The sequence below is a fragment of the Oncorhynchus tshawytscha genome, linkage group LG28 (genome assembly GCF_018296145.1).
Source record: "Oncorhynchus tshawytscha isolate Ot180627B linkage group LG28, Otsh_v2.0, whole genome shotgun sequence".
Lineage (NCBI taxonomy): Eukaryota > Metazoa > Chordata > Actinopteri > Salmoniformes > Salmonidae > Oncorhynchus > Oncorhynchus tshawytscha.
The window spans coordinates 36,626,017-36,650,936 of record NC_056456.1 but is presented as its reverse complement, the minus strand read 5'-3'; the positions used below and the strand labels follow the sequence as shown (position 1 = coordinate 36,650,936).

General features: G+C 40.1%; 1 protein-coding gene across 1 annotated transcript; it reads left to right on the top strand.

The window, feature by feature from the left end:
* Positions 1–9,186: 9,186 nt before the first annotated feature.
* Positions 9,187–22,551, top strand: LOC112226506 (homeobox protein Mohawk-like). The gene is made up of 5 exons (XM_024390861.2): positions 9,187–9,341; positions 9,672–9,825; positions 12,187–12,501; positions 21,449–21,482; positions 21,776–22,551. Exons 1-5 carry the CDS (start codon positions 9,234–9,236, stop codon positions 22,068–22,070), a joined length of 906 nt encoding a protein of 301 aa, XP_024246629.1. The 5' UTR covers positions 9,187–9,233; the 3' UTR covers positions 22,071–22,551.
* Positions 22,552–24,920: the final 2,369 nt, after the last annotated feature.

Here is a 24,920-nt window from a genome sequence, read left to right as displayed (position 1 = left end):
GGTAACTATTTCCATGGGCAATGATGTGTTAACGTAAACTAGGGAAATTTGTTACAGGCTTACTGTTGGACATTTTCAACGGCTAACTGATTTGATTGTGGTTTATTATTGTTCATATTCTTGCCGACCGTCCAATTGATGTAGACTTTAGGACACTGTCTGTGGCAGCCTTGCTGCAAGACACCAGCCATGGATGCATCCAGCGTGGCAATATCATTTTATAATCGCACTGTGAGCATCCGCAGGCACACTCTGACATCATAACAAGAGTGAGTGTAACGATTCAATGAAAATCCTTCTATTCTGTGTTAGTATTACAGTGGCTCGCAGTTCACGGATGGTCCATTTTAAAGAAGTACAATGAAGGAATGACCAGGGTAACACTTTATTTAAAGCATCCAGGTATACTGCTTTATAACTTGTTATAAACATGTATGAGCCTTATAAAGTACACTGATTATAATAACCATCGATTTGCACAATAAAATCGATTCACAACTTAAAAGTTAAATATACAATTAAATATACACTAACAATATTTACCAAGCTAAAAGGATACAATGTCATGTGGTTGTCCCACCTAACTATCTTAAAATGAATGTACTAACTGTAAGTCGCTCTGGATAAGAGTGCTAAATTACTAAAATGTCAAACGTAAAATTTTTATTTGAGGATACAAATCCTAAATCTAGCTTTGAGCAGCCATGAACGGGGTTCACAGGATGACAGAAAGGACACAAGATCAGTTGGATAACAAAGTAAGAACTCCATCATGTAGGAACTATCATCCTTTATGTTCAAATCAGCGAAAACATGACCATGTTTATCTCTCAATACCACAAGGATGACGCAAGTGAGGTTTAGTCTAGTGCGGTAAGTTGGTTATGTTTGGATTCAGCAGGTCATCAATCTTAAAGTCATTACTTATTGTATTGACTTTATATACCAATTCTGGGGTCAATTTGACCAATGGTTTATGGTTAGACTTGTAAAAAAAAATCTGCATTAGTGTATTAGACTTTATTTTGTCTAAATATGTTTGTTTCAATAAATCACATTCCAAAAGAGTTCCAAAACATGTGAATACATTCAGACAGCTGTAATACGCTAACTGTGCAAGCAGCAGGACTTCCGTTTTTTTATTTTCCCAAATAAAATATACATTTTTCACTATGCTCAGGCCATATAATAGGGCAAAAATGTGTGTTTATACAGCTCTACTATACAAGATATTTAACATTTTTCGTTTGCATCATTTAAATCTGATATTCATTCGTATGAGACAAAGTCCACCTGATCAATAATTATCGCTCTAGCATCCTATGGTGCCACTGGTCCCAATGACATCTATAGTGCCACCAACTGGTCTGGTGCAGCCAACTAAAGTTGCAGTGAGTTTAAATTCACACAGCTTCATATACATAAGGTTTACATACACAAATTTCATGGCACCATGTCCATCGGTTCAGTTCTTATAGTCCTGGTGGGATATGGTCCCATCTAGTGGTGTAGCATAGCCGAAATTGAATGCAGCAACTAATCATTCTCAAATCCATTAGAGGCTAATTTACTGAGCGCATTCGGAAAGTATTCAGACCCTTTGACTTTAACCACATTTTGTTACGTTACAGACATATTCTAAAATAGATTAAATGGCTTTTTCCCCCCTCATAGATCTACACACAATACCACATAGTAACAAAGCAAAAACAGTTTTTTAGAACTTTTTGTAAATGTATACAAAACCCATATATATTCACACACACACACACACACACACACACACACACACACACACACACACACACACACACACACACACACACACACACACACACACACATACACATACATATACACACATACACACACACACACATATATACACACACACATACTAACACATACACTCTACACACACACACACACACACACACACACACACACACACACACACACACACACACACACATATATAATTCCACACACACATACTAATACATACACTCTACACACACACAAACACACATATACACATACACACAAACACACACACACACACACATACTAACACATGCACTCTACATACATATATATACACACACACACACATACACACACACATACTAACACATACACTCTACACACATATATACACAGACACATACACAGACACACATATGCACACAAACACACATACACATATACACATATACACACGCATATACACACACACACACACACACATACTAACACATACACTCTACACACACACACATACTAACACATGCACTCTATACACACACACACACACACACACACACACACACACACACACACACACACACACACACACACACACACACACACACACACACACATATATATAATTCCACACACACATACTAATGCATACACTCTACACACACACAAACACACATATACACATACACACAAACACACACACACACACACATACTAACACATGCACTCTACATACATATATATACACACACACACACATACACACACACATACTAACACATACACTCTACACACACATACACACACACACATACACAGACACACATATGCACACACACACAGACACACATACACATATACACACACACAAATACACACACACACACACTAACACATACCCTCTACACACACACATACTAACACATATACAATCTACACACACACACACATAGTAACACATGCACTCTACACACACACACACACATACACACACACACACACTAACACATGCCCTCTACATGTGTGTGTGTGTGTGTGTGTATATTTATATATATATATATATCTATATATATATATGGGTTTTGTATACATTTACAAAAAGTTCTAAAAAACACTAAATGCTGTGTGGTATTGTGTTATTATGGATTCTATATTGTTAATTTGTAATAAGATAGTAATAATGCAATTATGTCTTGTTTGATGCATTGTGTTATTTATAATGTAGTCTTTGTTGTGTTTTATTGTGATGTAATTGTTTTAACTTTTTATGGCTGCAGGGGCAGTATTGAGTAGCTTGGATTAAAAGGTGCCCATTGTAAACGGCCAGCTCCTCAGTCTCAGTTGCTAATATATATATGCATATTATTATTAGTATTGGATAGAAAACACTCTGAAGTTTCTAAAACTGTTTGAAATATATCTGTGAGTATAACAGAACTCATATAGAAATCTGAGAAATTCCACTTCCTGTTTTTTTTCTGGGGGTGGCAGATCTTCAACCAAGCTCTCATTGAAATTACAGCGAGATATGGATGAGTTTTCACTTCCTACGCCTTCCACTAGATGTCAGCAGTCAATAGAACTTCGTCTGATGACTCTAATGTGAAGGGGGGTCGAATGACACAGGAAATAATTACCACTGCCACGAGTTGACCATGCATTCACTATGCGCGTTCACGGGAAGCACCTGCGTTCCATCGCTCATCTGAAGTCATTCTAATTCTCCGGTTGGAACGTTATTCAAGATATATGTAAACAACATTCTAAAGATTGATTCAGTACATCATTTGACATGTTTCTACTGACTGATACGGAACTTTTGGACATTTCGTCACGTTATAGTGGACGCGCTTTGTGACTTTGGAATTGTTTACCAAACGCGCTAACCAAAGTAGCTAATTGGACATAAATAAACAGACATTTTCGAACAAAATCAAGCAATTATTGTGGACCTGGGATTCCTAGGGCTGCATTCTGATGAAGTTCTTCAAAGGTAAGGAAACATTTATCATGTATTTTCTGGTTTCTGTTGACTCCAACATGGCGGCTAATTTGGCTTCTGTTCTGAGCGCCTTTTTTATTGCATGTGTTGCTTTTCTGTAAACTTTTTTTGAAATCTGACCCAGATTTTTTTATATAAATATGAACTTTATCAAACAAAACATGCATGTATTGTGTAACATGAAGTCCTGTGAGTGTCATCTGATGAAGATAATTCAAGGTTAGTGATTAATTTTATTTTCTTCTGATTTTTGTGAATGCTATATTTCACTGGAAAATGGCTGTGCTTATTGTGGTTTGGTGGAGACCTAACATAAGCGTTTGTAGTGCTTTCGCTAAAACGCCTATTTGAAATCAGACACTTTGGTGGGATTAAGAACGAGAATAGCTTTAAAATGATATAAGACACATGTATGTTTTAGGAATTGTAATTATGAGATTTCTGTGGTTTGAATTTGGCGCCCTCTATTTTCACTGGTAGTTGTCATATTGATCCCATAACAAGTTAACCCTGTTTGGAATCTAATATACACCCCGGGAATCTAATATACACATACGGAAGCAATAGATTTGACAGCAAGAATAGAGGGCAAGAATAGAGGGCAATTGAACATGTTTAATCTCAATTCATTTTTAGAATTCCCATTCAATGCACTCTGACCCTGTTGACACAACAATGGAACAGGATAGGTCTGAAACGCATACCGGCGGTTCGAGAAAGTAGAGAAACCAACCTGATCTGTTTTTTTTTTATTGTAGAATATAACATCCCCAAGCTACCTAAATGAGACAAAGTCAATAACCCACTGTTTTTTATTCTACAGGTCCCCAAGCTACTGAATGAAGAAAGAGCAGTGTAATGCATCACTGAGGGACATTTATGAGCTGTGATACCATGTGCTGAAATATTCTCGCACCGCCGCTAAGGAATGCATTTGTGGAATTCATGGTACCTGTTGGGAGAAGCTGCATGTGTTTTTCAGCTTTGAGACGATTAAACCGAACTTCTGTTGCTGCTGAATGTTGTGTGTGGTTGAGCGTCACAGGAAGAGTACATTAGTGTACCTATATTATGACGTGTGTTACGAAGCAGCCGTTTCACGTCAGCTGTAGTAGGACAAGTAGTATACAGACAGTGACGTTTTCTTGGAAATAAGATTTGACCGAGTTACAGTTCATATGAGGAAATCAGTCAATTGAAATAAATTCATTAGGCCCTAATCTATGGATTTCACATGGCTGGGAATACAGATACAGTGGGGCAAAAAAGTATTTAGTCAGCCACCAATTGTGCAAGTTCTCCCACTTAAAAAGATGAGAGAGGCCTGTAATTTTCATAATAGGTACACTTCAACTATGACAGACAAAATGAGGAAAAAAAATCCAGAAAATCACATTGTAGGATTTTTAATGAATTAATTTGCAATTTATGGTGGAAAATAAGTATTAAGTATCACGGTATCGCTGTGCATTCAAATTGCCATCGATAAAATGCAATTGTGTTCGTTGTCCGTAGCTTATGCCTGCCCATACCACAACCCCATCGCTGTCACGATCGTCGTCAGGGTGGAAATGACCGGACCAAGGTGCAGCATTCTTTTTTATTTATAAATTTCGCCAACAAAACTAAGAATAAGGAAACAACCGTGAAGCTTAATTTGGCTATACAGGCCACTGACAAAGACAACTATCCACAACTAAGGTGGCAAAACAGGCTGCCTAAATATGATTCCCAATCAGAGACAACGATAGAAAGCTGTCCCTGATTGAGAACCATACTCGGCCAAAACATAGAAACAGAAAACATAGAAATAAAGAAACTAGAATGCCCACCCTAGTCACACCAAAATAGAGAATAAACGCCTCTCTATGGCCAGGGCGTGACAATCGCCACCATTGGGCACTTTTTTCACAACGTTGACATCAGCAAACCACTTTTCCACACAACGCCATACGTCTGCGGTTGTCAGGCCGGTTGAGTGTACTGCCAAATTCTCTAAAACAACACTGGAGGTGGCTTATGGTAGAGAAATTAACATTGAATTCTCTGGCAACAGCTCTTGTGGAAATTCCTGCAGTCAGCATGCAACCTCAAAACCTGAGAAATCTGTTGCATCGTGTTGTGTGACAAAACTGCACATTTCAGAGTGACCTTTTATTGTCTCCAGGACAAGGTGCACCTGTGTAATGATCAAGCTGTTTAATCATCTTCTTGGTATACCACACCTGAAACATGGGACCAAACACTTTACATGTTACGTTTATATATTTTTTCAGTGTATATTATGGTAAAACTGCAGTAGAAGATATGTACTGTCTGCGATATAGACTCGAAATTGAGAACAACACATTCTCTCCTTGTGTTGGGGAGTATTTGAAGGCACATATTTGACTGTTTTTCATTGGAGGGATTGTGCTGGGCACAGAGCCTGAAAAGTTTCATAAAGCAACCGTCAAAAGCCTTTTGTCAGAGTTAGTTTTTATCATTCCCACAGTTGACTATCGATTAAAGTGCTGTTAAATTTCTTTGCTCACTTACATTTATTTTTCTCTCTCTCTCTCTCTCTCTCTCTCTCTCTCTCTCTCTCTCTCTCTCTCTCTCTCTCTCTCTCTCTCTCTCTCTCTCTCTCTCTCTCTCTCTCTCTCTCTCTCTCTCTCTCTCTCTCTCTCTCTCTCTCTCTCTCTCTCTCTCTCTCTCTCTCTCTCTCTCTCTCTCTCTCTCTCTCGTAACACTTTACATTTGAAGTTGCTCTGTCCTGTGTAGTAACACCGAGGTTAAATAGTACTTTAGTTACAAGTTGGAATTAGGAACAATCGCCTATTAGTCTTACAACAACCGCTCATCTCTGTTGCTATGTAATTACTGTGGGACTGTCACATGTTACTGTTAAATTGTTACTAGTGCAATTATGGTTTGTTTTCTACTGTCTTCCTTTTGAATCCCTAACCGAACTAACTCACTCTTAGAAAGATCTACGTTGACCGTCAGTTACAGACCCGGTAAGAGGTCATATAAAACACAGCGGTTTCAGTGGGCATTAGAAACCATGTCATTACACCTATACATTTACAAGATCCCTTGGTAAAAAAAAAACTATAATATCTGCTGACATGGCAGAGTGTGGTAAAGCCACAACGGCTTTACCACATGGTTTCATGATCCTCACGAAGTAAATATCGGGTGCATGTGTCAGACGACTGAAGGCATTCTTAACTTCATTAGAGGCTAATTTATTAGAGGCGAATTTATTAGAGGCTAATTTATTAGAGGCTAATTTATTAGAGGCTAATTTATTAGAGGCTAATTTATTAGAGGCTAATTTATTAGAGGCTAATTTATTGAGTCCGTATACCAAATCCGGAGTCAATCGGACTTATGGTTTATGAGAATGTACTTTTAGCATTAGTTCTAACGTGCATCTATAGGTACAGTGCGGCCATATTTGAATGCAGCAATATATATATATAAATATATATAATTATATATAAATATATATAAATATATATTGGGTGCATGTGTCAGACAACTAAAGCATCAGAACATTGGGATCTCTTACAAATGTAAATAAAAAGCTCAAGAGTGAAGTGCCTAAAATGTGCTGATCCTCGTCACGGTCCCCATCACAATACTGCTCTTGTTACATGGTATTCATCTCTAGTCTTGGTACTACTGGAATACTGCTCTTGTTACATGGTATTCATCTCTAGTCTTGGTACTACTGGAATACTGCTCTTGTTACATGGTATTCATCACTAGCCTTGGTACTACTGGAATACTGCTCTTGTTACATGGTATTCATCACTAGCCTTGGTACTACTGGAATACTGCTCTTGTTACATGGTATACATCTCTAGTCTTGGTACTACTAGAATACTGCTCTTGTTACATGGTATTCATCTCTAGTCTTGGTACTACTGGAATACAGCTCTTGTTACATGGTATTCATCTCTAGTCTTGGTACTACTAGAATACTGCTCTTGTTACATGGTATTCATCTCTAGTCTTGGTACTACTAGAATACAGCTCTTGTTACATGGTATTCATCACTAGCCTTGGTACTACTGGAATCAAATGAGCAGCTCCCTCCACCGAGCAGAGAGATCTCTTGACTTGTAATTGGATGCTGAAAAAGGCTAGAGACAGCCAGTTAGACGCAAGAAAGCAGGTTACTTGAAATCCCCAAAGAAGCCTAAGCAGCTTCCACATGTTCATCCATCCTCCACTCTACAGACAACACCCTCTCATTGGTAAAGTCAAGACTGGCATCATTGACTGAGTCCTAAAGGGCTAGTTGCAACGGGCTCCTCCAGATGGGCTGTCGTTTGGCTCGATTGGCTTAACTTCTGAGCGCACCGAGACTTTGGGTTACTTCCTCTGCTCACATACATCACAGTGTGGATGGGAAGTTACTGCATCTATTCGCATTTGAACTTCTGCAGTTGCGCCTGATGTTGTTTGGATAAAACGAGCAATTCGAAATATGAACAAGATAGTTGTCAAGAGGTCAAATCAATACAAGATTTTGGAGGAACACAGGAGTGAGGAGGAGAGATGCAATGTGGACTGTCTGGTAACAGATGAACAGCATATAGACTTACTGTGCCAAGATGCAATAGAAGACAACCCTGTTGTAGACAGGAGGTACGGGTAAGCACCTTTTCTCTTATTTTTTGTCAAATACAGCACAACTTACTAAAGGTAAAAGTAAAACCCACATTGATGAGATGCATTTTCAATAATCTTCATTGCAGTCCTATATTTGTATTTTTTTTTATACAAAAGACAGTGTTGATATTTTATTAAATATATATAAAATTGTCTGTAATATGTAACGCTGCAAAAATATACGTAAAATAAAACTGAGATAGATATATAATAACATTACTTATTCAGATTGAGGGGAAATAGATACCATGATCAAACGTTTGAATTGATTGGGAGAACCAGGTTATATCTGCAGAACAAGAACACTTCTTTAATTATTAAGGAACCTGACCCACATATTCCCATCACTGAGAGCCAACTTTCGGTAGCTTCCACAGCCCAACAGTGACACCTATGGATCATGTAACCAACAATACATACTCGGGCATGATTTATTACTGAAAGTGAAAACATTAACGATGACTGTATTACAGTAAAAGTTGCTCATTATGATTTGATTGGTATAAAATACTATTTAGGATTTCTATAATTTTGATGCCAGATGGGCTGGTCATTTTTTTGCCCAGTTTGCCTGCTTACAGAACATTGGGGGTTTTGTACAAAACAATCATTATTTGGCTAATAATGTGGGCCTCCGTCCTTGAACTATTAGGTATAGCAACCCTATCCTTGCAATAACTATGACATGATGACAACTCATCTCCCGTCAGAGAATGATCCATTTTTATATCATATATCACCTCAACACAGGGCTAGTCTGGGTGGGGTCAAAGTTCGCTACAAGCGGCAGGCACTTCAGGACATGGCGAGGCCGCTGAAGCAGTGGCTGTACCAACACAGGGACAACCCCTACCCCACCAAGACAGAGAAGACCCTGCTCGCCCTGGGGTCCCACATGACTTTAGTACAGGTGAGCAGAGATGTGACTTTAGTACAGGGGAACTGAGACGTGACTTTAGTACAAGGGAACTGAGACGTGACTTTAGTACAGGGGAACTGAGATGTGACTTTAGTACAGGGGAACTGAGACGTGACTTTAGTACAGGGGAACTGAGATGTGACTTTAGTACAGGGGAACTGAGACGTGACTTTAGTACAGGGGAACTGAGGTATGTTAGTCATTCATCGATCATGTGGTTGAACCATGGAAGTAGAAGTAGAAACCAGTCAGTGAAAAACATATTTGTTGACAAGTAGAAGATCCTGAATTCCTGAATTCCTCTTTCTCTTTATGCTGCAGGTCTCAAACTGGTTTGCCAATGCCCGGCGGAGGCTGAAGAACACAGTGAGACAGCCAGACCTGAGTTGGGCTCTACGTATCAAACTCTACAACAAATACGTTCAGGGCAACGCTGAGAGACTTAGTGTCAGCAGTGATGACACCAACTCTGAGGGTAAGATGGGCTGCGGGTAGACTAAGCGAGATTAGAGCTGGGGATGTAATTCCAACAAATATGCGTTACACATATCAACGCAAGTGTGAAATCAACTCTAAAAGTGTTCATTGTAACACTCATAAACTAATGTCCCGTACCACACAGAGTTAATGTTTTACTTAAGAAAGTGTTAGGGATTTAACACTTTTAAAGAGTTTCTGTAACTCTGTAAAAAGTTGACAATTAACACTGGCCAATACTGTTATACAAAAACAACTGTCTCTGAGTAATTTTGTTAATAAGTAATAGAGTTGATTACCTTTCAACAAATAAAATGTTATTTGTCACATGCTTCGTAGACAACAGCTGTAGACTAACAGTGAAATGCTTATTTCACGGGTCCTTTTCCAACAACGCAGAGTTAAAGATAAGGTGCAAACTAAAATAAATAAAGACCAGAGTTTCTTTGTGTCCGCAGAGAGTAAACCGCAAAAATGGAAGAGGCAAGTGGAAGGTGGGAAAAGTAAGGAACTTGCCTATTGGCCCTGGTTTTAAAGCCCAAATTGGTTAAAAAAAATTGTGATAAATAAAAAAGTATACCAGTTTAATTTAAGGACCAAAAAATTGACAGCTGTGCCATATAGATAGCAAAATAGTTGGGAAGAGATTTTTCAATGTACCAATTGAAAAGTCATAGTCAGTCGATCAATAATAGAATAATACTTTTAGCAAAAATAATTATCTTTAATTTACAATCTGTAAACTATGAGAATAAAAAGGTTCAGAACTTTCACAGCACAGTTGAAAAATATGTGGCAAATAGAAATAAAAACTGGATGGTGTTGGGGGGGTCGATGAGAGGGGTTGAGTGGATCGATGAGAGGGGTTGAGTGGATCGATGAGAGGGGTTGAGCGGATCGTTGAGAGGGGTTGAGTGGATCGATGAGAGGGGTTGAGTGGAGCTGAAGGGTGGGTGTAATGGGTCCTATGTCCTATGAGTAATCAACATACTTTTACTCAAAATGTCAAATATACAAAGTAACAAATACACGCACACCATGACAGACCGAAAATACAATAAACAATCACTCACAAAAAAACTTGGGGGAATAGAGGGTTAAATAATGAACAAGTAATTGTGGGATTGAAATCAGGTGTGTTAATTAAAGACAAAACAAATGGAAAATGAAAAGTGGATTGGCGGTGGCTAGAAGGCCGGTGACGTCGACCGCCAAACGCCGCCCGAACAAGGAGAGGGACCGACTTCGGCGGAAGTAGTGACAGTGGAATTAAAAACAACAAGATAACTAATGTAAAATACGCTGTGTCCATAAAATGTATATAGGTAGGGTTAGGGGAAAATAATAAACGAAAATAATATTTTTAAAAAGATCAAATCAAATCATAGTTGTCACATAAATGTGTTTAGCAGATGTTATTGCAGGTGTAGCGAAAAGCTTGTGTTTCTAGCTCTAACAGTGCAGTAATATCTAACAAGTAATATCTAACAATTTTACAACAATACACACAAATCTAAAGTAAAGGAATGGAATTAAGAATATATAAATATTGGGCAAGCAATGTCAGAGCGGCATAGACTAAGATACAGTTGAATAGCATAGAATACAGCATATACATTTAAGATGAGGAATGCAAGATATGTAAACATTATTAAAGTGACTAGTGTTCCATTATTAAAGTGGCCAGTGATTTCAAGTCTATGTATATAGGGCAGCAGCCTCTAATGTGCTAGTGATGGCTATTTAACAGTCTGATGGCCTTGAGATAGAATTAGCTTTTCAGTCTCTCGGTCCCAAATTTGATGCACCTGTACTGACCTCGCCTTCTGGATGATAGTGGGGTGAACAGGCAGTGGCTCGGGAATTGTTGTCCTTGATGATCTTTTTGGATTTCCTGTGACATTGGGTGTCCTGGAGGGCAGGTAGATTGCCCCCAGGGATGCGTTGGGCAGACCACACCACCCTCTGGAGAGCCCTGTGGTTGTGGGTGGTGCAGTTGCTGTACCCGGCGGTGATACAGCCTGACAGGATGCTCTCAATTGTGCATCAGTAAATGTGTGTGAGGGTTTTAGGTGCCAAGCCAAATTGTGCATTGTTCACCACACTGTCTGTGTGGGTGGAATATTTAAGTTTTTCAGTGATGTGTACGCCGAGGAACTTGACACGTGTGTGTGTGTGTGTGTGTGTATATATTTACATAAAAATATATAAGGGAATTGGAAATTATGCAGACGATTATCTATCTACAATATGAAACCTGATTTACCCCCCAAAAAAAAAAAAAAAAGAAAGATATTCAGGCTCTTTTGGAGACCAATTGATGGAGGCCAATGTTTTTTTGTTTACCCCCATGTTGCAGACGACGAATGTCCCTTACAAACTCCAGCAAATCAATCAGAGATCTCCAGGCCCTCCCTCAAGAGTGTCATCAAACAGGAGAAAAGGACTGATCCCGCCTACAGTGACGACTACATCTCTCCACCGCCCAAGTACAAGAGCAGCTTGCTGAAACGGTACCTTAACGACACCCTACGACACGTAATGGCGACCACTGATGACGTCACAAAGTCCCGCCGCAGGAACCACTCAGGGTCGTTCAGCTCCAACGAGTGTGACGATGACCTTGTCTCGCCCTCTTCCTCCGAGGCAGAGACACGCTTTGTCTACCCTATGTGTAAGAGATCACACATTCCTCATTATATTGTGACACTTTACTTGAAAACTCCAACCATAAACACTGCCATAAGCACAACCTAAGACACGGCATACGCAGACATACCAGCTAATGTACATATGCAAGAAAAAGTATGTGAACCCTTTGGAAATACCTGGGTTTCTGCATAAATTGGTCATAACATTTGAGGGCAGGGCAACTCTAACCAGCATCTCCAATCTCGTGTCATTGATTGAACTCCAGGTTAGCTGACTCCTGACTCCAATTAGCTTTTAGAGAAGTCATTAGCATAGGGGTTCACATACTTTTTCTAACCTACACTGTGAATGTTTAAATGATGTATTCAATGTAGACAAGAAAAATACAACAATTTGTGTGTTATTAGTTTAAGCACACTGTGTTTGTCTATTGTTGTGACTTAGATTAAGATCAGATCAAATTTTATGACCAATTTATGCAGAAATCCGGGTCATTCCAAAGGGTTCACATACATTTTCTTACCACTGTATGTTTATATCGACTGGACACGGTCGTGGGTTCACTTGCTTGGCATAACACTAACCAACTAGTTTACTTCTAATCAAGTTTATTGGTTGGGTGCACAGATTTGCAGAGCGAAATGCTTGTCAGGTTAACGTTTGCCATTTTAGGTTGGCCAAACTTCTGTTCCTTGAGTTGGTCTCATCTGTCAATGTCAAAAGCTTTAACAAGACACAAATAGGCACCTGTTTTAACACCTGTGTGCCCTTCAGGACCTGAAGTTAAGAGAACTGCCTTTATTCAGGTTGACTTCTACTGTGTCATTGACTTGTTTATTGTTTACTCCATGTGTAACTCTGTGTTGTTGTCTGTTCACACTGCTATGCTTTATCTTGGACAGGTCGCAGTTGTAAATGAGAACTTGTTCTCAACTAGCCTTCCTGGTTAAATAAAGGTGAAATAAAAATTGCAAAAAAACAAGAACTGCCCTTAATCAGGTTGACCTGAAGTTAGGAGAACTGCCCTTAAAATCAGGTTGACCTGTAGTTAGGAGAACTGCCCTTAATCAGGTTGACCTGTAGTTAGGAGAACTGCCCTTAATCAGGTTGACCTGAAGTTAGGAGACCTGCCCTTAAAATCAGGTTGACCTGAAGTTAGGAGAACTGCCCTTAATCAGGTTGACCTGAAGTTAGGAGAACTGCCCTTAATCAGGTTGACCTGAAGTTAGGAGAACTGCCCTTAAAATCAAATCAAATTTTATTTGTCACATACACATGGTTAGCAGATGTTAATGCGAGTGTAGCGAAATGCTTGTGCTTCTAGTTCCGACAATGCAGTAATAACGAGCAAGTAATCTAACTAACAATTCCAAAAAAACTACTGTCATACACAGTGTAAGGGGATAAAGAATATGTACATAAGGATATATGAATGAGTGATGGTACAGAGCAGCATAGGCAAGATACAGTAGATGATATCGAGTACAGTATATACATATGAGATAAGTATGTAAACCAAGTGGCATAGTTAAAGTGGCTAGTGATACATGTATTACATAAGGATGCAGACGATGATATAGAGTACAGTATCAACGTATGCATATGAGATGAACAATGTAGGGTAAGTAACATTATATAAGGTAGCATTGTTTAAAGTGGCTAGTGATATATTTACATCATTTCCCATCAATTCCCATGATTAAAGTGGCTGGAGTAGAGTCAGTGTCATTGACAGTGTGTTGGCAGTAGCCACTCAATGTTAGTGGTGGCTGTTTAACAGTCTGATGGCCTTGAGATAGAAGCTGTTTTTCAGTCTCTCGGTCCCAGCTTTGATGCACCTGTACTGACCTCGCCTTCTGGATGGCAGCGGGGTGAACAGGCAGTGGCTCGGGTGGTTGATGTCCTTGATGATCTTTATGGCCTTCCTGTAGCATCGGGTGGTGTAGGTGTCCTGGAGGGCAGGTAGTTTGCCCCCGGTGATGCGTTGTGCAGACCTCACTACCCTCTGGAGAGCCTTACGGTTGAGGGCGGTGCAGTTGCCATACCAGGCGGTGATACAGCCCGCCAGGATGCTCTCGATTGTGCATCTGTAGAAGTTTGTGAGTGCTTTTGGTGACAAGCCGAATTTCTTCAGCCTCCTGAGGTTGAAGAGGCGCTGCTGCGCCTTCCTCACGATGCTGTCTGTGTGAGTGGACCAATTCAGTTTGTCTGTGATGTGTATGCCGAGGAACTTAAAACTTGCTACCCTCTCCACTACTGTTCCATCGATGTGGATGGGGGGTGTTCCCTCTGCTGGTTGACCTGAAGTTAGGAGAACTGCCCTTAATCAGGTTGACCTGAAGTTAGGAGAACTGCCCTTAATCAGGTTGACCTGAAGTTAGGAGAACTGCCCTTAATCAGGTTGACCTGAAGTTGGAGAACTGCCCTTAATCAGGTTGACCTGAAGTTGGAGAACTGCCCTTAATCAGGTTGACCTGAAGTTGGAGAACTGCCCTTAATCAGGTTGACCTGGCGTTAGGAGAACTGCCCTTGATCAGGTAGACAACTCTAAACTCCACAAAAGGTCCTGGAACCAAAGCAACAGCTAACAGGAACTTATGCTGACATTTAAATCCCTTACTTAAAAAAATCCGGATCAGTGAATTCCATTATCCATATTCTAGAATGCGTAGTTTCGTTGCCATGGTGGAAATGTCAAGTCTCAGGATCAATTACAGAATATCTGAGATGTTATTGTCCCCAATGTGAGATGTGAGGACCTTTGCCTAAGTTTCTGGTACAGATGCCGTTTCAGAGTGTTTCTGCTTGGTCCCTGTCACTAAATCACCACAGAATTCTCCATGGAAGTTGGAACCACTGTATTCACACTCAGAGTTGACAGTATAGTTTCTAATTGTTTATCTCAGAATTGTGACTTAAATTGTTCAATAAAAACATAACAGTTTATATCACAGGAAGTTTTTACTTAATTAAGTCACAAAATACTTAGTTTTAGGGTAGGCTTCCAAAAGAAAATATAAAATTCAGAAAACAAGAAAGATTTCAGATGTCACAGGCACACTGTAACTGTTTGTGTCCCTGGAGTATTTAGGGGCTGCTTGGCGTGGGAGTGGAAAGAGTAAACTAGTAAATATGCCTATGCTAATTAGTGCTGTTTCTGGGTTGTCCAATATGACGGCAGGTCATCAAACACGCTTTCTTTGCACTACAAAATAGTCCAAATAAAGAAATGAGTAGGTGAGTCCAAACTTTTGACTGGTACTGTAAATAGAATATTGTAAAAAAAAAAAAAAAAAAAAAAAAGGAACTCAGTCGGGGTCTCAACTTACTGTTGAGGTGTTAGAATAATGGAATTACACCAGGTTCAATTTAGAAATGTGGTTGTGCATCAGCAGTCACTCAATTAGCCCATGTCAGCAAAAACATTTTAGATTAGCAAGTTATCTAAACTTGTAGTAAACATCGTCGAATTACCGACCAGGGTGAGGCCCATTGATTGTCAGTTATCATATTAAAAACTGCAAACCTTTGACTCCACTCTACGGCAAAATGTGTAGAATTGCAGGAAATTAGTAAAACTGCTAATCTTTCTTTCTGCCACATGGTAAAATGAGTAACATTGCAGCAAACTTGCTTTAAAAGATAAACATTTTCTCTACGCTCCATGTCAAAATGTGTAGTATTGCAGGAAATTAGTAAAACTGCTAATCTTTCTTTCTGCCACATGGTAAAATGAGTAACATTGCAGCAAACTTGCTTTAAAAGATAAACATTTTCTCTACGCTCCATGTCAAAATGTGTAGTATTGCAGGAAATTAGTAAAACTGCTAATCTTTCTTTCTGCCACATGGTAAAATGAGTAACATTGCAGCAAACTTGCTTTAAAAGATAAACATTTTCTCTACGCTCCATGTCAAAATGAGTAGAATTGCAGGAAATTAACTTTTGTTCAAAAAGTTCTAAATCTTGGTGGCTTGGTTTCCATGTCTCTCAATTGGCAACTGATTTAGATTTTTAGAACCAGGTGATTTGTCTATCTCCACTGCCAATCAATGTCTGACTAACTTTTGAGGGGATGTGAAAACTAGCAGCTCCTGCATCCCCTTGAAGACCAGGATTGTGCAAAACGACTTTAGGAGTTCATGAACTAAGTGGACTTCCATGACCAGAATTTACATTTTATTTTCAGAGTCAGCCAAGGTATTTTGTATTTGTTGTAGTCAGTTTCCCAGATCAGAATTGGTCTGAGTGGCACTAACATGCTTTTCACAGGTCTTGTAAAAAAAAACACAATTTCAGGAAAACAAATACAGAATTATTGTAAAATATAAAGAGCGCAGAGACAAAAAAAAGCACAGTTCAATTTGCCCATAATGATTTACAGTTGAAGTCGGAAGTTTAGATACACCTTAGCCAAATACATTTAAACTCTGTTTTTCACAATTCCTGACAGTTAATCCTAGTAAAAATGCCCGGTCTTAGGCCAGTGAGGATCACCACTTTATTTTAAGAATGTGAAACGTCAGAATAATAGTAGAGAGTGATTTATTTCAGCTTTTATTTCTTTCATCACATTCCCAGTGGGTCAGAAGTTTACATACACTCAATTAGTATTTGGTAGCATTGCCTTTAAATTGTTTAAGTATGGTCAAATGTTTCGGAAAGCCTTCCACAAGCTTCCCACAATAAATTGGGTGAATTTTGGCCCTTTCCTCCTGACAGAGCTGGTGTAACTGAGTCAGGTTTCTAGGCCTCCTTGCTCACACACGCTTGAACAGTTCTGCCCACAAATGTTCTATAGGATGGAGGTCAGGGCTTTGTGATGGCCACTCAAATACCTTGACTTTGTTGTCCTTAAACCATTTTGCCACAACTTTGGAAGTATGCTTGGGGTCATTGTCCATTTGGAAGACCCATTTGTGACGACGCTTTAACTTTCTGACTGACATCTTGAGATGTTGCTTCAATATATCCACATAATTTTCCTACCTTATGATGCCATCTATTTTGTGAAGTGCACCAGTCCCTCCCGCAGCAAAGCACCCCCACGACATGATGCTGCCACCCCCATGCTTCACGGTTGGGAGGATGTTCTTCGGCGTGCAAGCCTCCCACTTTTTCCTCCAAACATAACGATGGTCATTACGGCCAAACAGTTCTATTCTTGTTTCATCAGGCCAGAGGACATTTCTCCAAAAAGTATGATATTTGTCCCCATATGCAGTTACAAACCGTAGTCTGGCTTTTTGATGGCGGTTTTGAAACAGTGGCTTCTTCCTTGCTGAATGGCCTGTTAGGTTATGTCGATATAGGACTCGTTTTACTGTAGATATAGATACTTTTATACCAGTTTCCTCCAGCATCTTCACAAGGTCCTTTGCTGTTGTTCTGGGATTGATTTCCACTTTTTGCACCGAAGTACGTTCATCTCTAGGAGACAGAACACCTCTCCTTCCTTAGCGGTATGATGGCTGTGTGGTCCCATGGTGTTTATACTTGCGTGCTATTGTTTGTACAGAGGAACGTGGTACCTTCAGGCGTTTGATGAACGAGACTTGTAGAGGTCTACAATTTGTTTCTGAGGTCTTGGCTGATTTCTTTTGATTTTTCCTTCATGTCAAGCAAAGAGGCACTGAGTTTTAAGGTAGGACTTGAAATACATCCACAGGTACACATAGGACACCTCCAACTGACTCCAATGATGTCAATTAGCCTATCAGAAGCTTCTAAAGCCATGACATCATTTTCTGGAATTTTCCAAGCTGTTTAAAGGCACAGTCAACTTAGTGTATGTAAACGTCTGACCCACTGGAATTGTGATACAGTGAATTATAAGTGAAATAATCTGTCTGTAAACAATTGTTGGAAAAATGACTTGTGTCATGCACAAAGTAGATGTCCTAACCAACTTCCCAAAACTATAGTTTGTTAACAAGACATTTGTGGAGTGATTGAAAAACGAGTTTTCATGACTCCAACCTATGTGTACGTAAACTTCCGACTTCAACTGTACATGTACATTTTGATTTAGTGCTGAGTTTTCCAGAATAATTACTATTTTCCTTGGTAAAATGAAATGTCAGAACCACCAAAAAAGATTAGAGACATTCAGTAGCAAAATGTGAAAGAGGCCAGACGATTTATTATCTAGCTGTAGTTGATTTTGGCCCGGACTTTGCTAAGGAAATCGGAGTCTGAGATGTTTCAGGCAGTGCGTTTTGAAAGCGGCATTTTGTGTGCTCGCAATTGGCCTCTAATTTTCTTGCTCATAGCTCCCTGAAGAAACATGGCTCTTGACCCGCCTGACTCGACTCAACATAACAGAGAGCCCGTTCTGCTGTGTTCACATGAAAAATGTGTGTGCAAACATGCAAATTACACACTATTTCTTACGCATTTATAAACTATATCATCAAAATGTATGATAACACCCAAACAGTACACAAAGTGTGTTTGGTAGATTGAAAATCCAACATTTGAGCTCATATTTTCCGTAAGATTTAAGTTTCAACCTGGAACGTATTCATTACACCAATTCTGTTGCAAAACGGAAACAAATGGAACGGGGAGTGATCTATGTACCTGAATTTGTCCAACAGAAACTCTTGTTTTGCTCTGTTTGCTTCCGTTTGGTTTTTAAACTGTAAAAGTTTCCGTAATGAATACACCCCTGGCAACGACACCGTTCCATCTGTTCAACGACACCGTTCCATCTGTTCAATGACACTGTTCTCTGTTCAATGACACTGTTCTCTGTTCAACGACACCGTTCCATCTGTTCAATGACACTGTTCTCTGTTCAACGACACCGTTCCATCTGTTCAACGACACCGTTCCATCTGTTCAACGACACTGTTCTCTGTTCAATGACACCGTTCTCTGTTCAATGACACTGTTCTCTGTTCAATGACACTGTTCTCTGTTCAACGACACTGTTCTCTGTTCAACGACACTGTTCTCTGTTCAATGACACTGTTCTCTGTTCAATGACACTGTTCCATCTGTTCAACAACACCGTTCCATCTGTTCAATGACACTGTTCTCTGTTCAATGACACTGTTCCATCTGTTCAACGACACCGTTCAAATGACACCATTCTCTGTTCAATGACACTGTTCTCTGTTCAATGACACTGTTCTCTGTTCAACGACACTGTTCTCTGTTCAACGACACTGTTCTCTGTTCAATGACACTGTTCTCTGTTCAATGACACTGTTCCATCTGTTCAACAACACCGTTCCATCTGTTCAATGACACTGTTCTCTGTTCAATGACACTGTTCTCTGTTCAACGACACCGTTCCATCTGTTCAACGACACTGTTCTCTGTTCAATGACACTATTCTCTGTTCAACGACACTGTTCTCTGTTCAATGACACTGTTCCATCTGTTCAACAACTCCGTTGCATCTGTTCAATGACACTGTTCTCTGTTCAATGACACTGTTCCATCTGTTCAACGACACTGTTCCATCTGTTCAACGACACTGTTCTCTGTTCAATGACACTGTTCTCTGTTCAACGACACTGTTCTCTGTTCAACGACACTGTTCTCTGTTCAACGACACTGTTCTCTGTTCAACGACACCGTTCCATCTGTTCAACGACACTGTTCTCTGTTCAACGACACTGTTCTCTGTTCAACGACACCGTTCCATCTGTTCAACGACACTGTTCTCTGTTCAACGACACCGTTCCATCTGTTCAACGACACTGTTCTCTGTTCAACTGTTCTCTGTTCAACGACACTGTTCTCTGTTCAACGACACCGTTCCATCTGTTCAACGACACTGTTCTCTGTTCAATGACACTGTTCTCTGTTCAATGACACTGTTCCATCAGTTCAACAACACCGTTCCATCTGTTCAATGACACTGTTCTCTGTTCAATGACACTGTTCTCTGTTCAACGACACCGTTCCATCTGTTCAATGACACTGTTCTCTGTTCAACGACACCGTTCCATCTGTTCAACGACACTATTCTCTGTTCAACGACACTGTTCTCTGTTCAACGACACTGTTCTCTGTTCAATGACACTGTTCTCTGTTCAATGACACCGTTCCATCTGTTCAACGACACCGTTCCATCTGTTCAATGACACATCTGTTCAACGACACTGTTCTCTGTTCAACAACACTGTTCTCTGTTCAACGACACCGTTCCATCTGTTCAACGACACTGTTCTCTGTTCAACGACACCGTTCCATCTGTTCAACGACACCGTTCCATCTGTTCAACAACACTGTTCCAAAAGCACTTCAAATCCAAAGAACCCAAGGTGAGATAGCCATCAATACACTGACTTAAGGTGATTGAATCAGTTTAGGGCATGACAGGAACCAAACACACTCAGAAGGAGAGACACTGCCACTAAAGATCCATAGAGGGAGTATTACATGTCGCTTATTCACACAATACTCTAATGCACATTCCTATGATCTTGGATGTACTGCAGTTGAAACAAAGGCAGAGGAAGGAATAAAAAAAAAACAGCCAAATAACAGTCAAACGAACTCTGGAGACCTGGAAACACAGCGTCTGTGTTCATGACACCGCACAGATATCGGATTTTTCCATCTCAAAGGCAGAGGAGAAACATAATTGCATTTGTTTTGGCCGGAGTGCCTAAGAGCAGCTAGACTAGAGTACTTCAGTGAGTTAAGGCCCTCTGGGGCAGTTAAAGTTCACACACACACATGCAAATACTGTAAAGCAAACACACACACACACACACACATATGCAAATACTGTAATGCACACACACACGCACACACACGCAAATACTGTAATGCATACAAAAAACACACACACACGTAAATATTGGAAAACACAACGTAGACAGTCACACAGATATGAAAATACATATATGTGGAGTACAGGTTCTGGAAAACTCCCGTCTCCAGTTTCCATACTTTTCTGCACAATACATTTAATTGAGTTTTTTTTTTTTTGTCTCTATGTTTTTCAGACATGATGGACTTTGCATCAACTAGATGTGACAGGTATGTTTGTTAATGGAACTCTTCTACGTCTGCATGTCTTTAACGTAAAAGACTTCTAGCTGCACAAGGATGCAGACATATTCACTTTTCAAATCATTCATTAACATGTAATAATGTGGCTTTCTCTTCTGGCATGCCCACATTGGGAGGAGCAAATAATGGCAGTCTAGGCAGATGCATTTCTGTCGTCTGTAGGTAGAAAGTCTCCCTGTTGTGTATGACGATTTCATCCTGGGGAGTGTACCATATAGTCTTTAAATCTCCGCCTGGGCTCTCCTTTATGTCTTTTGCAGTGATGGGAAGAGTGAAAGAGGCCAGCGGAGGGAGGTGGCAGAGTGGAGGGAGATCCACGCTGCCATGGCTCTGTCTAACTTGGCCCAGGGGCAGAGCTGTGCCACAGGGCCCACCACCACCAGCTGTGCCACAGGGCCCTCCTCCACCACCAGCTGCGCCACAGGGCCCTCCACCACCAGCTGCGCCACAGGGCCCTCCTCCACCACCAGCTGCGCCACAGGGCCCACCCCCACCAGTTGCATCATCCAGAAGTCTTCCCACATCTCCGAGATAAAGACTGTCAAAGTGGTCTAGACACTGATCACTCAATGTCTAGACACTATTTCCCTCTAGGGGCAGATCTAGGATCAGCTTCTCCTCCTCCAATCCTATCCTTAATAATTAGCGAGGAAAATGCAAAACTGAACCAAGATCAGCGTCTAGGGGCATCTTCAACCTACACCGTCTGGACCATGGCCAATCTGGTCACTTGAATCAATTTGAATTACAAAAGGCAACCTGTAATTTATATTTTACATTTTTACAACCTAAATGTTAAATTGTGGTAAAAAAAAAAAAAAAAATTCAAGACTTAACACAAGTGTAGAGGGACTGCAGTAAAAAAACAGTGTTGACCAACTTTGCAAAGTTACCTACTCTGTCAAAGTGTTTCAACGTGTTTTCGATTTTGATGTGAGAGGAATCTGAAAGGACAAATTGCTACCTTGATGTAAATGTAAATATTTTTTTATTTAACCTTTATTTAACTTGGCATGTCAGTTAAGAACAAATTCTTATTTACAATGATGGTCTACCAGGGAACAGTGGGTAAACTGCCTTGTTCAAGGGTAGAATATGACAGATTGCTTTTACCTTGTCAACTCGGGGATCCAATCTAGCAACCTTTCGGTTACTGGCCCAACGTTCTAACCACTAGGCTACCTGACGCCCCAAATATTAGATAAATAGCGTTGTAGCAGTATTGTAAAATAATGTGGCATCGAAGTCATGATAGAATATAGTAGCACATTTCAGAGCAAAAATAGAACTGAGGATTTTTTCAATACTAAAGACCAGTTTTCATCAGTTTTCACCATGAGGTGAACCCCCCTTTGGTAGTCTCACCTCATGGTCTGGGTATGGAGTAAAGGCGTTCGCATGCTTCCCAGACTAACAGGTTCGGAAGAGTTTGTATATACATTATACGCCATTTTGTGACATTTTTGTTTGTGTTGGACTCCAGTAAGAGTTTTTTCAGATTTTCGGGCACATTTAAAAAAACATTTTTTTTTATAGAGGCCACCCGAAGTTTAGGACTCAAAGTTTTCGCACCTTCTTCCGTGATTGGTCAACTGTAGGGATTCTTTAATAAAGTCTTTGTTGTCATTCAACGAGAGAGACGACTTGTTTTCATGCACATTTTTTCATTGAGAAATACAGCACCAAACATCTTAGTAATTGCGTGACTACGATCTCCACGGCAAACACAGCAAAATCAATGACCGATTTCTTGAGTTACTGTATCTTAGATTCATTCTGACTCTTTTTAGGAAGTGTATATTGGCTACAGATTCTCAAAATGGCCAAACAGTACTATTTTCTCATTTTTCAAGCGAAGGTCTTCAGTGAGTTTACGAGCACACTCGTTTGGTTAGCCTAGCCGACTTTGGCTAGCCACCAGTCGAAATGAAGTACGTCCAAGTAACCACATGACTTTAAATATGTTGAAAAGTGGAGCAGAGACAATGTTGTGCCAACCTGATTCTTGCTTCTTTGGAATGCTGCTGGCTTCTTCTTCCAAGACGGACAGTTCCACCTACCAGATAACCTACAGTTCCTTCAGAAAGTATTCATACCCATTGACTTATTCCATATGTTGTTGTGTTACAGCCTGAATACAAAATGGATTAAATATTGCATTTTTTCTCTCACCCATCTACACACAATACCCCATAATGACAAAGATAAAATATATATGTTTTGAAATGTCTACAAATGAAACTCAGAAATCTAATTTATATAAGTATTAAGACACATAAGACACTTCAAATTGAGCTCAGGTGCATCCAATTTCCTTTGAGATCTCATTACAACTTGGGAGTCTACCTGTGGCCAATTTAACTGGTTGGACATGACTTAGAAAGAAACACCCCTGTATATATAAGGTCTCACAGTTGACAGTGCATGTCAAAGCAGAAACTATATCATGAAGTCCAAGGAACTGTCCGTAGATCTCCCAGATAGAATTGCGATGAGGCATATACTGTATCTGGGGAAGGGTATAAAACAATTTCTAGAATGTTGAAAATCTCCAAGAGCACAGTGGTGTCTATCATTGGGAAATTGAAAAAATATGAAACAACCCAGAATCTGCCTAGAGCTGGCTGGACAACCAAGCAAGAAGGACCTTGGTCAGGGAGGTGATCAAGAACCCAATGACCACTCTGACAGAACTACAGAGTTCCTTGCCTGAGATGGGAGAACCTGCCAAAAGGACAACAGTCTCTACAACATTTCAACAATCTAGGCTTTATGGGAAAGTGGCCAGATGGAAGCCACTATTGAGAAAAAGGCACATGACAGCACGCCTGGAGTTTGCAAAAAAAAGGCATGTGAAAGACAGAGATCATAAGACAAAAGATCCTCTGGCCTGAAAGCAAAATGCCTGGAAAAAAAAACAGGCACAGCTCATCACCCGTCTAACACCATCCCTACTGTGAAGCATGGTGGTGGTAGCATTATTCTATGGGGATGCTTTTCAGTGGCAGGGACTTGGGAGACTGGTAAGAATTAAAAAAACAACTATAAATGAATAGAGCCAAATACAGGCATATCCTTGATGAGAACCTGCTTCAGAAAGAAAGAAGCAAACGACCTTAGACTGGGGTGAAGATTTACGTTCCAACAGGACAATGACAGCAAGCATACAGCCAAAGCAATGAAGCAATGCTGGAATGGCTTCAGAACAAGAATGTGAAAGTCCTTGAGTGACCCAGCCAAAGCCCAAACTTCAATCCCATTGAAAATCTGTGGAAAGATTTGAAGATTGCTGTTCACTGACACTTCCCATCTAATTTAACAGAGCTTGAGAAAAATCTCCAAGGAAGAATGGGAGGAAAATCCCCAAATTCAGATGTGCAAAGTTGATACAGACATACCCCAGAA

What these genes read in the sequence shown, in the direction of transcription:
- LOC112226506 (XM_024390861.2), top strand. Translation starts at nt 9,234, where the DNA reads ATGGCGAGGCCGCTGAAGCAGTGGCTGTACCAACACAGGGACAACCCC. An exon ending in ACGCTTTGTCTACCCTATGT is followed by an intron (nt 12,502 to 21,448) that starts GTAAGAGATCAC and finishes TATGTTTTTCAG; the next exon opens with ACATGATGGACTTTGCATCA. An exon ending in GCATCAACTAGATGTGACAG is followed by an intron (nt 21,483 to 21,775) that starts GTATGTTTGTTA and finishes TGTCTTTTGCAG; the next exon opens with TGATGGGAAGAGTGAAAGAG.